The 13,361-nt window shown below is 35.1% G+C and overlaps 1 protein-coding gene across 2 annotated transcripts in view; it reads right to left on the bottom strand.

Moving 5' to 3' along the window:
- SBF2 (SET binding factor 2) overlaps positions 1–13,361 on the bottom strand; it is a 402,149-nt gene that overhangs the window by 336,018 nt on the left and 52,770 nt on the right. For both annotated transcript variants that reach the window (XM_054582870.1, XM_054582860.1), the window contains exon 2: positions 7,174–7,259. In XM_054582870.1, the coding sequence (XP_054438845.1) occupies positions 7,174–7,259 (86 nt within the window). The remainder of the gene's footprint in view (positions 1–7,173; positions 7,260–13,361) is intronic.

Here is a 13,361-nt window from a genome sequence, read left to right as displayed (position 1 = left end):
GAAGTTGGCTACCATCTATAGTAATTAAAACAGGAGAGGAAGGGATTACTCAAAGAACACGTATGATTGATCCACGGACAGGGACAATGGTGGGGAATGACTGTGGGAGCAGGGGCGGTGGGCTGGGTGGAGCATGGCAAAGGGGGAAGAACTGGGAAAACTTCAATAGCATAAATAAGAACACTTTTTAAAAACTTGAATAAAGAAGTTCCATTGTCAAAGTCGCCCCACAGATTTGAAAATATCCAAAATTCTAGCTTGGAGAGAAAAACCTGGCTCAGTAGAACAGGTAACATGTCAGGAAACTGCTCCAAGTTCCTATGGGAACTGCTGCTAAGTCTCCAATGTCCCCTCATTTCTTCCAGTGCCCTGCTCCTCATTAAAAGGTTAATATATTAAAAAAAAACAAAGGGCTCAGGTAGCATCCAAAAATTCTACAGTGCCAAGTGAAATCTATGAAACAAAATGGGACTTCTTGCTATCTGAGTACCCACCTTTTTTTTGCATGATGATATACTATTTTTCAAGAGTTTTCAAGTATTCCAAGGAACCTTTATTCAGTCATGCCTTTGGCATTCTATCTAAAGTCTTTCTTAACTAAAGGTCACAAAGAAGGTCCCCTAAGTTTTCTTTTAAAACCTTTATAGTTTTAGCTTTCACATTTAGTCTATGATCCATTTCAGATTAATTTTAATGTATGGCGTGAAGTAAGGTGAAAGTTAATTTTTTTCCAAATGGATATTCAGTTGTTTTGGCAACATTTATTGAAAACTCTATCTCTTCTACAACTGAATTACCTTAGCAACTCCACTGAAAATCAATTTAACAAATATGTGTGGATTTGCTTCTAGACTTGGTTCTACATGGTTCTACATGTCTATCTGTAAGGCAAGGCCACACTGTCTTGCATATTGAGCTTTTTAGTATGATCTTGAAACAAGGTAGTGCAAGTCCTCCAGCTTTGTTTTTTCTTCCCCAAATTGTTTTGGCTATTTGCTATACAATATGCTTTAGAGATTTGTTCATGTCATTGCATAAAGCTCTATCTCATATTTTTCTTTAAAAAAATTTTAGTAGTAAAATACACATAAGATTTCTCATCCTAACCATTTTAAGTGTACAGTTCAGCAGTGTTAAGTACATTCGCACTGTTCTGCAACCAACCTCCAGAACTCTTTCCCCTTGCAAAACTAAAAATTCATACCTATTAAACAACTCCTGATTTGTCCCTCCCCTGACCCATGGGCAAGCACTACTAGGTGCCTTGAAATTTGACTACTGTCTGTCCCCATGAATTTGACCATTCTAGGTACTTCACATAAATGGAATCATGTAGTACTTGTCTTTTAGTGACTGCCTTATTTCATTTAGCATAATGCCCTCAAGGCATATTATCCATGTTGTAGTATATGTCAGAATTTCCTTCTTTTTTAAGGCTAAATAATATTATATTTATAATATGTAAATATATGTATATAGTATGTAAATAAACACATACATACTACATGCTGTATGTACAAGTATATGTTTGTGTCCCTCCTTTCAGTTCTTTTGAGTATATATCCAAAAATGGAATTGCTGAATCATATAATATTTATATTCTCAACTTTTTGAGGAACCACGATATAGTTTTCCATAGCCTCACCATTTTACATTCCCACCAACAGTGCACAAGGGTTGTAATTTTTCCATATCCTCGCCAACACTTGCTATTTTCTGATGTTTTTAATAATGGCCATCATAACAAGTATAAAGTGATATTTCACTATGGTTTTAAATTGCATTTCCCTAATGATTAGTTATGCTAGCATCTTTTATATGCTTGTTAGCCATTTGTACATCTTCTACCTCGTACCTTTTAACAACTGTACTATATTCTGATGAATAATTGTGGCACCACTAATTCAATCATTCTCCTACTGATGGACATTCAGTTTCCAACCTTCTGCCATGAATATAACCTTATACCTGCATATGTACAAGTAACCATACAAATCAGTTTGTTCAAAAATAGTCTCAGTTTATGCACATTTTCCAATTCACTACCTTTCACTCTTACATGAGAGATGAGTGGCAATATTCCATGAGGTAACAAGGGCGAGGCTATTTGCAAACACCATGACTTTGAATTGGTTAGACCTGAGGAGTTCTACATCTTCCTCAGGAAGTTCCCTATAGTGGCAAAGCACCAGGAATAGCACAACGCCAGCACGGTAACAAAACTTCGTCTAAGGAGGTTCTGAGAGTAATAATGAAGTAGCAGACCATGGAGACTGGGTAAGTAAAAGATGCTGTAGCACAACTGAGGCTATCGATGCATTGGTAAAATAAGCAAACTTCTAAGTAACTGAAAGTCTAGTTATGAGAACAAACCATTTTGGTGAGCATAGAGGAATGTGGGAAAAATAACACCAAGACTGACTATCCTCCACCTCAGAGATGTCAAGAGAATCTACTGTCTCAGATGAATCCTCTAGATTCCATCAGGTTCCAACCTGCCACGTGGTTTTATTACTTCAAAGAGACAATTGTCTGGAAGTAGGAAACAAAAATGTGAGTTCAACCCACCACTTTTCAGCTTAAACCCCATTTATATCCACTTGCTTTGTTGTGAACATAACTTAAAAATTCCTTTTTGTAGTCCTTAGTAGCAGGGGCCAGCATAAATAATGCCCCTTTTTTATTACGAAATCTTTTATTACAAAATCATAAGCATGTAATTCTGTAACATAACAATATCACATTCAGGCACACCATATGACATTTCAGGCGAAATATTCAAATTAAATCTATAAATTATTACACCCATTTTATTACCCTACCAACCACACTCAAGCAGGTGTCACTCTTGCCAGACCCTGTATTTTAAAAGCCAGATCTTCATACTTCACAACAGTCCTTATCTTTCCAGCCTTAACTCTGTGCATGTTCTTTATATCATCCTTAAAACTGGATTCATCACCAAGTGCACTACCTCAGCACAGAGGATTTAGGTTCTACCCAAGTATCTTTTATAGTTACATATTTTGTACTTTTAGCTGTCTTCTTGTATTTCTCAAATCTCTCTAGCTGGCAAATTATCCGGTCTATCTTTATTCTAAATGATTACTTACAGAGCTGGCTTATTATATTCACATGCAAGAACCAATGTTTTTACCTGTTATATTTCATCTTCTTAGATAAAGGGCTCCTTTAACTCCAGCCTTTTAAAATCTTTGTGAACCTTAATTCTGTTATCCAGTATGTTCACTGCCTTTCTTATCTTCATGTATTTTCCTCTATAAAGAGGGAAGAAAATTCTCTTCCATGCTTTCTACATTCAGTTCTCTGACCAAACAGTATGTATATCGAGGTCTGCTATCCCATTTGTTGTATTCAATGCATTCTATACAGCTTAAGGAAGCGAAGCATTGCATGGTACTTACACTTACTCCTCTGCCCACAAACTGCCTCTTATAATAATATGTGAGGCTACTTCTCCTACATTACAACTGCAGAATGTTAAATAAAAAATCTTACCCCTCTTTTCCTCAGTCTATGCTTACAATTACAGAAAACTGGATTCATATTGAAGGCAGTCAAATCACTGTTTCATCATTTAATGAACTAAACTAATTTCAGAAATCTCAAATTTAGAAATTCTACCTAAATGTTTACTCATCTTTTCCTCATCACATTTTTTTAACATAGTACTTGAGTCTTTTACAAACAATTTGATAGAATAAAAAATGTCCCAGTGCAGACATTCCCTGGTAAAAATAAGGCACATTTTCTGAATTATAATATAAAAAAATTAGGATATCTTTTTAAAAAGCTAATGCCAAAACAATACTTTTTTTCTGAGGTCCAAAGCCCAACCAATAAAAACATTTGTTCCCATGATCCAAAATAGACTGTTAGCCATAGAATGCCTCTGCAAAACAATTCTTAAACTTTCTTTGAAATACTGTCACTAAAATTAACTGAAACTTTATTTATATAACTGTCTGTGGTTTCCTCATATGCTTAAAAAACACAAGAAAAAGATAAAAATATCCCAGAATTGGAAAAGTAGTCATTATGTTCGGTTTAGCTTATTTTCATATTTTTATTTTTAAAATCCATCCAAATTAAAGTTCAGCACTTTCCAACAGAAGAAAAAGACAAATTCTTTACATAAAAACTAAAAGAATAAATTCAGCATCCTCTAAATTAAATTTGGGATTTGACTTTTTAGGGAATGAAAGTCTAAAATCCTCTCCTTCTAGTCATAAAGTGTAGTCTTCAGACTGAACACAATTATCTTTCATTTAGAATTTAAACATCAAATTTATGCTGTCTGGGAGGAAGGTGAGAATTGAAAATAATTTCAATATACTATTATGCTCTGAACCTAAGCTGTCTTCAGATAAAATAAGTAGAGTTAGTTTCCATCTAATAACACAGCATTCTTTTAACATTTCTAAACTTCAGTTCTTCCAAATCATAGAACCCTGTTTTCTATCCTGTATTTACAGTAAAATGCAAATGCTAAACACAGCTTAAGGCAGCACTCTCAGAATACTCTCAGATCTTGGCTGACACTTAAGAGTCAAAAAACCTGGGTTTGAATCCTAGCTCTCTGCTGTACCTTACCTGTCAGACCCTAATGAAAGTGTTTAAATTTACTAATCCTTAAATTTCTAATCTGTAAATTAGATATACTACCATGTATCATCTAATTTATGTAAATTCATCATAATCTATCAATCCTATACAACTGTAAAATATTAACCTTATTGTTGTGTACTAAAAGTTGTTCTACTATCCTGGAAGGGACAAGATTTTTTCTTCTGTAAATCATCAGAAAAGCATCACTACTACCCTGGAATCAACAAACCACTTAGGGACTGAGCCAGGTCATCTCTAATTAGACTAAGATTTTATTAGGCCTATCTCTGGTCTTAAAGCTACAGAAGTTACTCTAGATTTTACAGTATTTCACAGTTATTCAAGTTATTGCTGTTCATATGCAGAACAGTTGTATGTCTCTAGTACATGAAGTATAGCCCAAAGCAATAGACAATGAAAAAAATTAAGTTATTTATTCTGTTATATTTGTCAATGGACTTTGACAGATGTTAAATTAATTTTGTACTTGACACAGCACAACAGACATTAGAGGATAGGAACTGTTATCAATCGTAGAAAAAGGAAAAAGAAATTCCTAACGTAATCCAGCAGATGAAAGATTCTTTTTCAATTATATTTATTGAGATGATATTGGTTAATAAGATCATGTAGGTTTCAAGTGTACACTTCTATGATTCATGATCTGTATACGGCATTGTGTGCCCACCACCCAAAGTCAAATCATCTTCGTCACCACATATTTGGTCCTCATTACCCTTTACTACTAAATAATAATCCACCCCCCGAAAGTCTTGAAATGCTTTGCTAAGAATCAATCAAGAAATCATCTAGGAAAATCTCAGGTAAGGATAAATTCTATCTATTAGCACCTTCCTTCCACCAAACAGCAATATGTGACAGACTACTTGTTATTGGAGAGACAACTGACAGCACTTGAACACAGGAGTATCTGTCATACAAAGAAAAGAATATTTACTAAACAGTAAAATCAGTAAGTGCCTCTCCCTCCCTACTAGAGAAACACACAATCTATTCCCTTGACTTTCAAAACACAGAAATGTCATCCTTTGTCAGTCATAGCTAAATAGTGCCAAATCATGATAGCTCTCTGTCCCAACAATGTCAATTGTCCTTGAAACTTAGGAAGGTAAGTTATATTTGTTGGCATTTAGGGGAGGGAAAAAAAGGAATACAAGGGGCTCTCCAAAAAGTTATTTTCTTAGATCCTCACACTCTTTCCCCATTTTTAATACCAAAATTCAAGATTTACCCTTTAGGTGAGTCTACAGAATACACAACCTTCTTTACACAGCAGGATTATAATCATCAAAATTAGGTATTCAGTGACGTATCTTTTATCCTCAGCGAAGCAGAAATGGACAGTCATTAGCTACAGGGAATAAGTTCACAATTGTCAACATCAGTTTTACTCCTAATTGGTACTTCTGATCTATGCTAACAAGAGAATGAATAATTCCTCTTTTGGGGCAGGTGCTGCAAGATGTTGCACAAACAGCAAGAACAACAGTAATAAAAAACCAGCTATCTCATTTAACAAGCACTTACTTTATGTTCTAAGCATTTTATGTGTATTTTTAAACCCATTTCATCTTTACAAAAACCCTATGAGAGTAATACAATCATTATCCACATTTTATAAACGAGGATTCTGCTGCTCAAAGAAGTTAACTTGTCAAAAGCCACACCACACAGCTGGGATTTCAACACACGCTGTCTCCTCCAGAGCCTGCACACTGCACCGTCGTCACATTATACCAAATGCTCTCTCAACAAACTGCTTTGAAGGACACTTCTCATAAGTTTGTATGTGCGTGTATGCACACACACAGCATAAATACATATATACACACACATATACATACACTCCATTATGTTTGAGAACCAAACGGCATAGTCCTATTACAAAACGCTTTAGTGACCCCAGTCGCTCCTTTAACCACTGTGATGCCACCACACAGAACACCATGGCCAATGCAAGCCGTGCTCAGCCGCTCGTTCCTTTAAAATGGCTGACAAAACTGAAGCGGTTGAATTGCACTACTATAAAGCAACTTAAGGATCCTACAGATAAAAAGAAAGAATTCAGATTTGTGAACTCAACATAACTGGTCATCATTAAACCAACCTTTCTCTTTTTTGTCTGTGTTTTGCTTAGTTTTCACCAAAGCAATAATCTTGAAATTTTCAGAAAAAAATAAAATAAATATGTATTTAGTGATACACTATCACTAAAGCTACTAGGCTAACATTTTGACTACAGAGTCAAAGGAATTTTTAATCTTCCAAAAACATAAAGATCATCAATTTCATCTTTAATATAAGAGAAGTTTAAATGGGAAAAAGAGCAAAACAGGTATTCCATAATGAATATATTCAAAGGTTACCTTACTAGGGGACTAGAGGAGAGAAATTATTTCTTGTAACATGTCACAGTTAAATCATCAAATTACTTAATAGTAACTGTATCATAAACATAATTATAAATGTAATATAAGAAGAAAAGTATCATTATAAAAGTACAATAATGCAGCATCAACTTACCAATTCAATTCCCTGTGGGAAAGGTGTATCATCCCAGTCCTTCTGTGGAAATCTCTGGATTATTTTCCCCAGACCTGCTCCTGACCCTATTAATAAAATCAAAGTAAATGGGTACCATAAAATCTGAACACTCATTATATTAATACATATTTCTAAATGAATATTTGCTGAATAAATTGATACACTGATTAAACATTTTCAAGATTCTAAAGGACATAAAAATATTTACCTTCTAAACACAATACTGAAATGACACACAATCCCTATCCAACAGAATCTCAAGATTCACACATATGAAAAGCTAAGAAAAATAGATGGAAACACTGAAATCTAGAGTCTCTACCATACGATGGGAATAACTGCCTTTGTTCCCAATAAGGAAAGCCATCTTCTCAGTATCTCAAGCTGAAACTTTAAAAAGAACTTTTCTAGGGAGACAGAGTATTTTTAAGTGACAAATGAAACGGCAGTGTTAGCACTAAGCTACAGTTATGGGTTATAAACTCTGTTATGGGTAAAATAAAAGATTTTTATCATGGCCTAGGAACTTGACCATTGTCCAGGCAGGGTTTCTCAACATGAGCACTACTGACATGTTGGGCCAGATAATATTTTGTTGTGTGTTTAGGGGGAAGTGGGGGGAAGCCCCTGTCCTGTGCATTGTAGGATGTTCAACAGCATCCTTAGCCTCAACCCACTAAATGCTAGTAAGCACCCTACTACCACCACTAAGTTATTACAATCAAAAATATCTCCAGACATTGCCAAATGTCCTCTGGTGGGGCAAAACTGCCCCTGGTTGAAAACCACTTGTCTGTATCATTATTGTTATAAAATTATCCTGTGATACTAAAGAATGGATTGACTTTAACTTGAACATTGGGGATGTAATCTGTGAGTAATTTGGGTATGGAAAGTACATGTTAGAACTAAATTGCTTTTCACTATACTTTTTAAAGAGTTTCATGTGCTTGCATATTCTACATTGTGTCCCAGGTTGCTCTGAAGTGAAAGCAACAGCATTCTGCTTGTATGTACATCTAACCTAAGGAAGCCTGTAACATCTGATTCGATTTGTTAATATATATTTTCCCACCCCCTCTGTTAATATTTTTTTAAATAATCCACTGTCATCCCTCACCCTCATCTCTATTAATTCAACTCCCCACTTTCCCCTCACCTAGAATTCAATCACTTTATGGCCAAATGTTTACCTCTGAAAGATAAATAGAAACTTAAATTCATTTTACTGACAAATTCACTATGATGTTCTAAAACTGAGGTCACATTTGAAAAAAGCAAATTAAAAGCATTCTCAATTAAATGTAACAATTGCTGCAGTATAGCAACTCCTCATATATACGAGGATGAAGGATTATAAAGGGGAATGAAGAATTTCATCAAGTAAACTAAACTAAAAGTGATTTATCACACATACTCGTTTTTCAAAATCCACTTCAAGCATAACCACTTCTGACATCCTAAGCAGAGCTAACTCAAAAAATTGCTAGGTATTGCAGATACACAAATGAAAAAGACATGGCCCCCATTCTCAAGGAACTCATGGTCTATCAGGAGAACAGACACATGAACTGGTAACTTCAGTATATCAAAGTAAGCACAATGATAGAAGGGAATCTAATCTAGCATAGTGCAGAAGACCATGAAAAGCTTTCTAAAAGAAATGACAGCAAGCTTTTTCTTTCTTTCAGTACAATTGTTGTACCCCCTAGCATACTGAATGCCTGGCACTTAGTTCATACTAGTTAAATGTTTAATAAATTAATTAATATTGACAGGAATTGTTTTAAGCTTACATCTCCCTATCTGTTAAAACAGAGGTAAATGCATGTTATTTATTTCATTATATTTAATCAGTTGTTTATTCAACTCTGGAAGTCATACATAATGTACTTTCGGCTCAATAAATATTTTAATATTAATTTTTGCTAATTACAAAAATGTTAACACAATTTTTTTTCAAGTATGTAAAAATCGAAAGAAGAAATCACCCACAATCCCACACCTGAAGACAATTACTATTAGCATTTTGGATTAGTTTGTCCTAGGAGTACTTTTGTACACATGTACTTTTTCTATAGAATGGAGATCATACTAATCCTAGCTTTATATATTGGTTTATCGCTTAATATTCTACATTGGGCCTTTGCTGTTATATGTACATTTACTAGTTTCTCACTATTATAAGTAAAGCTACAAAAGCATCTTTCTATATAAATCTTAATCCTCATCTCACTTTTCCCCAGAAAAAAAAATCTTAGATATACAACGACTGGGTCAAAGAGTATGAAAATTTTAAAGACTCAGACAAAGCCGAAGGGCACACCAAAAAGATATTTAACAAATTTCTTTTTACATTCTGTGTATAAGAATGACACTGGCATTTTCATTACATCCCTACCAAAAATTGTTTATTTTAAAATATCACTTATTTTAATCATTGCAAATTTGATACGAGACGATCCTTTTTGGCAGAAGCTTAACTTCTCCGGAAGCAATGTATTATTTACTGATTTCATAATAATATGCAATGTTTCAAAAACATGAAAGTCTAATTTGAAATTCTGATAACATTTATAACTACACACAGAAATATGATTTATGTTGGTAAGATTTTCATTAGATAATGTTATTTGAAAGTGGTTATTAGATTAGGAAAAAAGCGAAAATAAAAATGGTAAAATGATATTTCACTATAAGTAAAATGTGGATAGAGCTACAATAACTTGGTTTCCAACTACGTAAATTGCTGTAGCTAACAACTTCTGAGGAGCTTATGAAAGTACCCTATAAAAAGTAAACAAATATTTTCTGAATAGTTCCTTGATTTGTAAGCATTTATTCTGAATGTTTAAACATTTCCCACGTTTATATATTTTACCTGATAACTACTTTTAAGGTAGCACTGGTTGTATTTAAAAATTCTGAGATGACTTTTTACACGAGGAACAAGCAACAGTGAGGGAAGACTGTTCTAGACTCAGGTGTCTGTACACCTGCGGACTGATCCTTACGTCGAGGTGAAGCAAGCCATGTCAATCAGCATGGCTGTGAAGTCGGCTTTTATCTGCATACATATCAAATGGGGTAGGTATGGATAGGGGGAGGGAGAAATTCCTCAGAAGAAAAGGGACCACTTCCTAGAAAGGGGAGGTGCTAGGCAGGCAAAATTGATTATGCACTGCTCTGTATGCAGCTAACTTGGAAAGAGGAGGAAGCAGTTAGTAGCTCCTTCATGTTTTTTTTAGCTCCTACTCTCCCACTCCATCATAAAAATCAGTAAATATGATGACCAAATGGAATTAATATATAAAAAGGTAGGATCCTCAGCAGAATACCAGAACATCTGGAAATGGCTTTCTTTGAAAAAAGTATCTATGCTAGACAAGCTGCCCCAAACAAATTTAGAAAGGGTGAGGAAATACTGGCATGGTCAGGCACACTTTTCCCTCCTTTATGTTTGGTAACCCACTTTCCCTTGGGTGCTGCTCAGGCTGCCAAGCTATCCAGGCCAGTCACTAGGATTAGCAACTGACCTAGGATGATCCAGCCATCCAGTACCCCCTGGCAAAGTGACTGTTCTAGCCTTTGCCAATGACTCCGGAAGAGTCAGTGTTCTCTGGGGTTGCTAACTAGTATGATATGGGTGTCGAGTTGCCAGTAGCTATGAGGAAGAAGTGTATCTGTGAAAGAACCGAAGAATAAGTAGGGGGTTATTAGGTGAAGAAATATAATACAGTTAAGTACTCTGCTCTACACTAAACAGGATGCTTGGTATTTGATGACCATACCAACTGACAAACATTATTAAACTGCCTTTTATGTGTGGCTACAGTACAGAAGTACCAAGTATATAACAGGATGGGCAAAAGTAGGTTTACAGTTGTGAATACATTAAAGTTTATTTTTGCATTACTGTATTATTTATTCAGTATTTGTATTACAACTGTAAACCTACTTTTGTCCACCCATGCACATACTGCTTGTTTAAATACAGGCTCTGAACGTTAGGAAATGCTACTCTAATACATAATTAAATTACTATTTTTCTATGATGTGCTTATCTAAACAAATAGTTGAGAGGTTATCTACACCAGACTTGTTTTAAGGTATCCATCTGCCCACAAGCCCCCTAACAAAAATGGCACAGCCCACAGTTCAAGAAAAAGCAGCAGCTATGCTCAGCCCTCACACCTGCCAGAGACAGATTGCTAAATCACTTATTTGATTATTACAGTTACTGTTATTTCTCTGTCTCACTTCACTAGAATGAGAACAGTAATTTTTGGCCTGCTTTGTTTACTGATGCATCCCACCCGGGCACTTAGAATAATTCCTGGTGTATATTAGATACTTAATAGCAAGCTTCTTGAATAAATGAATGGGACTACAAGGTGGGTAAGAGCAGCTATAAACTGGCAAACAACTTAAAACCTGAGTGATCTGGCTGTAAAAAGTATCCTAGACAAATCGATTTTCCAGGCTAGGGAATTTTGAATTAAGAAAAAAAAGAGAGAGAGAGAGACTGAATAAAGCAGCCAAAAAGATGTATAAAGACTTCCTATGATACAGACAAAGCTCAGGCAATCATAGAGGGGTCATGTGTAAAAACTAAAGCTAGAAACAGCAGAAATTCTAGGCCAAGACTTGCAAGTAGAAACAGGTTAAGAATACAGATGTGTAGAAAAAAGCAGAGATTCCTTACGAAAAAGGCTAAATAGCTGTCTAGGTTCCACCTCCAGTAAACTCTAGCAGCATTATAGTGTCTGTCATCAATCTTCTTACGCTATTTCTCCCTCTTAAGCTAGAATGGGTCTGTATTCCTTGTCACTAAAGAGTCCAAACTAGAATACACTGTAAGAAGCACTTTCAAACTGGTAAGGAGTCTGGAAACAATTATGTTTTTTTTCAAAGAGATGTACAAAAACTTAAAAAGAAAAATAAGAAGCATATATGAAAACTTTCTACAAATACCTGAAGAGCTATTATATAGAAGAAGATAGCATGGAGCAGACTACAGCCAACGATATAATTCAGAGGACGTATTTTTGAGTTAATATAAAGAACATTCTGAGAATGAGAACTATCAAAAAATAGAATGAAATGCCACAGAAAGTAATGATGAGACTGGAGTTTTAGTATAATATACATGTTTTTGTGGTCTGGAAAACCAGGCTGAATGGTATGAGCACAAATCCAACAGTCTGGCAAAAAGACTATTACATAATTCATTTTATTCAACAATGACAATACGTGAGGCTTGTGTTAGGGAGAGAAGGATAAAACTTGTTATAAGAATATTTAGAACTTGAATTTAGTTTTTTGGAATGCAAATACAAGGGCAGATGCAGGCACAGTATAATGACAGAGTAAAGATTAGGAAAGAAAACAATATTGTTTAGAAATCAGGTCATAAGTCTATTGAAATCAGAGATAGAGAAACTAAAAAAAATCCACATTTTGGAGCAGAGATAATTCTTATTTCTAATTTGACATAACAGTAGCATCATTTAAGCCCAATGATGAGAAATGTAAGCTTTTGAGAATCCAAATATCATGTAATCTGCAAATACAGACTCCACCAAAAAACTGTTGGAACTAATCAATATTTTCAGTAAAGCTGTGGGACATAATATTTACAAAAATCTGTTATGTTTCAAAGAGAAAGCGATTCATAGATACAGAGAACAAACTGATAGTTACCAAATGGAAGGGGGTAGGGAAGCTGGGTGAAAAAGGTCAAGATTTTTAAGAAGTACAAATTGGCCCTGGCCAGGTGGCCCAATTGGTTGGAGTGTCGTCCCGTACACCAAAAGGTTGTGGGTCTGAGTCCCAGTCAGGGCACAGAGCTAAGTTAGGTATATCCATAGGCTATATCCATACCTATCGGGGCATGGATACAGGAGGCAACCAATCAATGTCTGTCTGTCTGTCTGCCTGCCTGCCTGCCTGCCTGTCTCTCTCTCTTCCCCTTCCTCTCTCTCTAAAATCAATAAACATATCCTCAGGTGAGGATTAAAAAAAAAAGAAGTACAAATTTGTAGTTACAAAATAATCATGGAGATGTAAATTATGGCTTTGGGAATATAGTCAATAATATTGTAACAATTAGGTATGGTCATCGGGGAGATCATTTCATAAATTATATAAATGTCTAACCACTATGC

Source organism: Pteronotus mesoamericanus, unplaced genomic scaffold, assembly GCF_021234165.1.
Source record: "Pteronotus mesoamericanus isolate MK-2021 breed Mesoamerican mustached bat unplaced genomic scaffold, CSHL_Meso_final contig_1189, whole genome shotgun sequence".
Classification (NCBI taxonomy): Eukaryota; Metazoa; Chordata; class Mammalia; order Chiroptera; family Mormoopidae; genus Pteronotus; species Pteronotus mesoamericanus.
The sequence above is the reverse complement of the archived record's forward strand: the minus strand, read 5'-3'. Positions and strand labels throughout refer to the sequence as shown.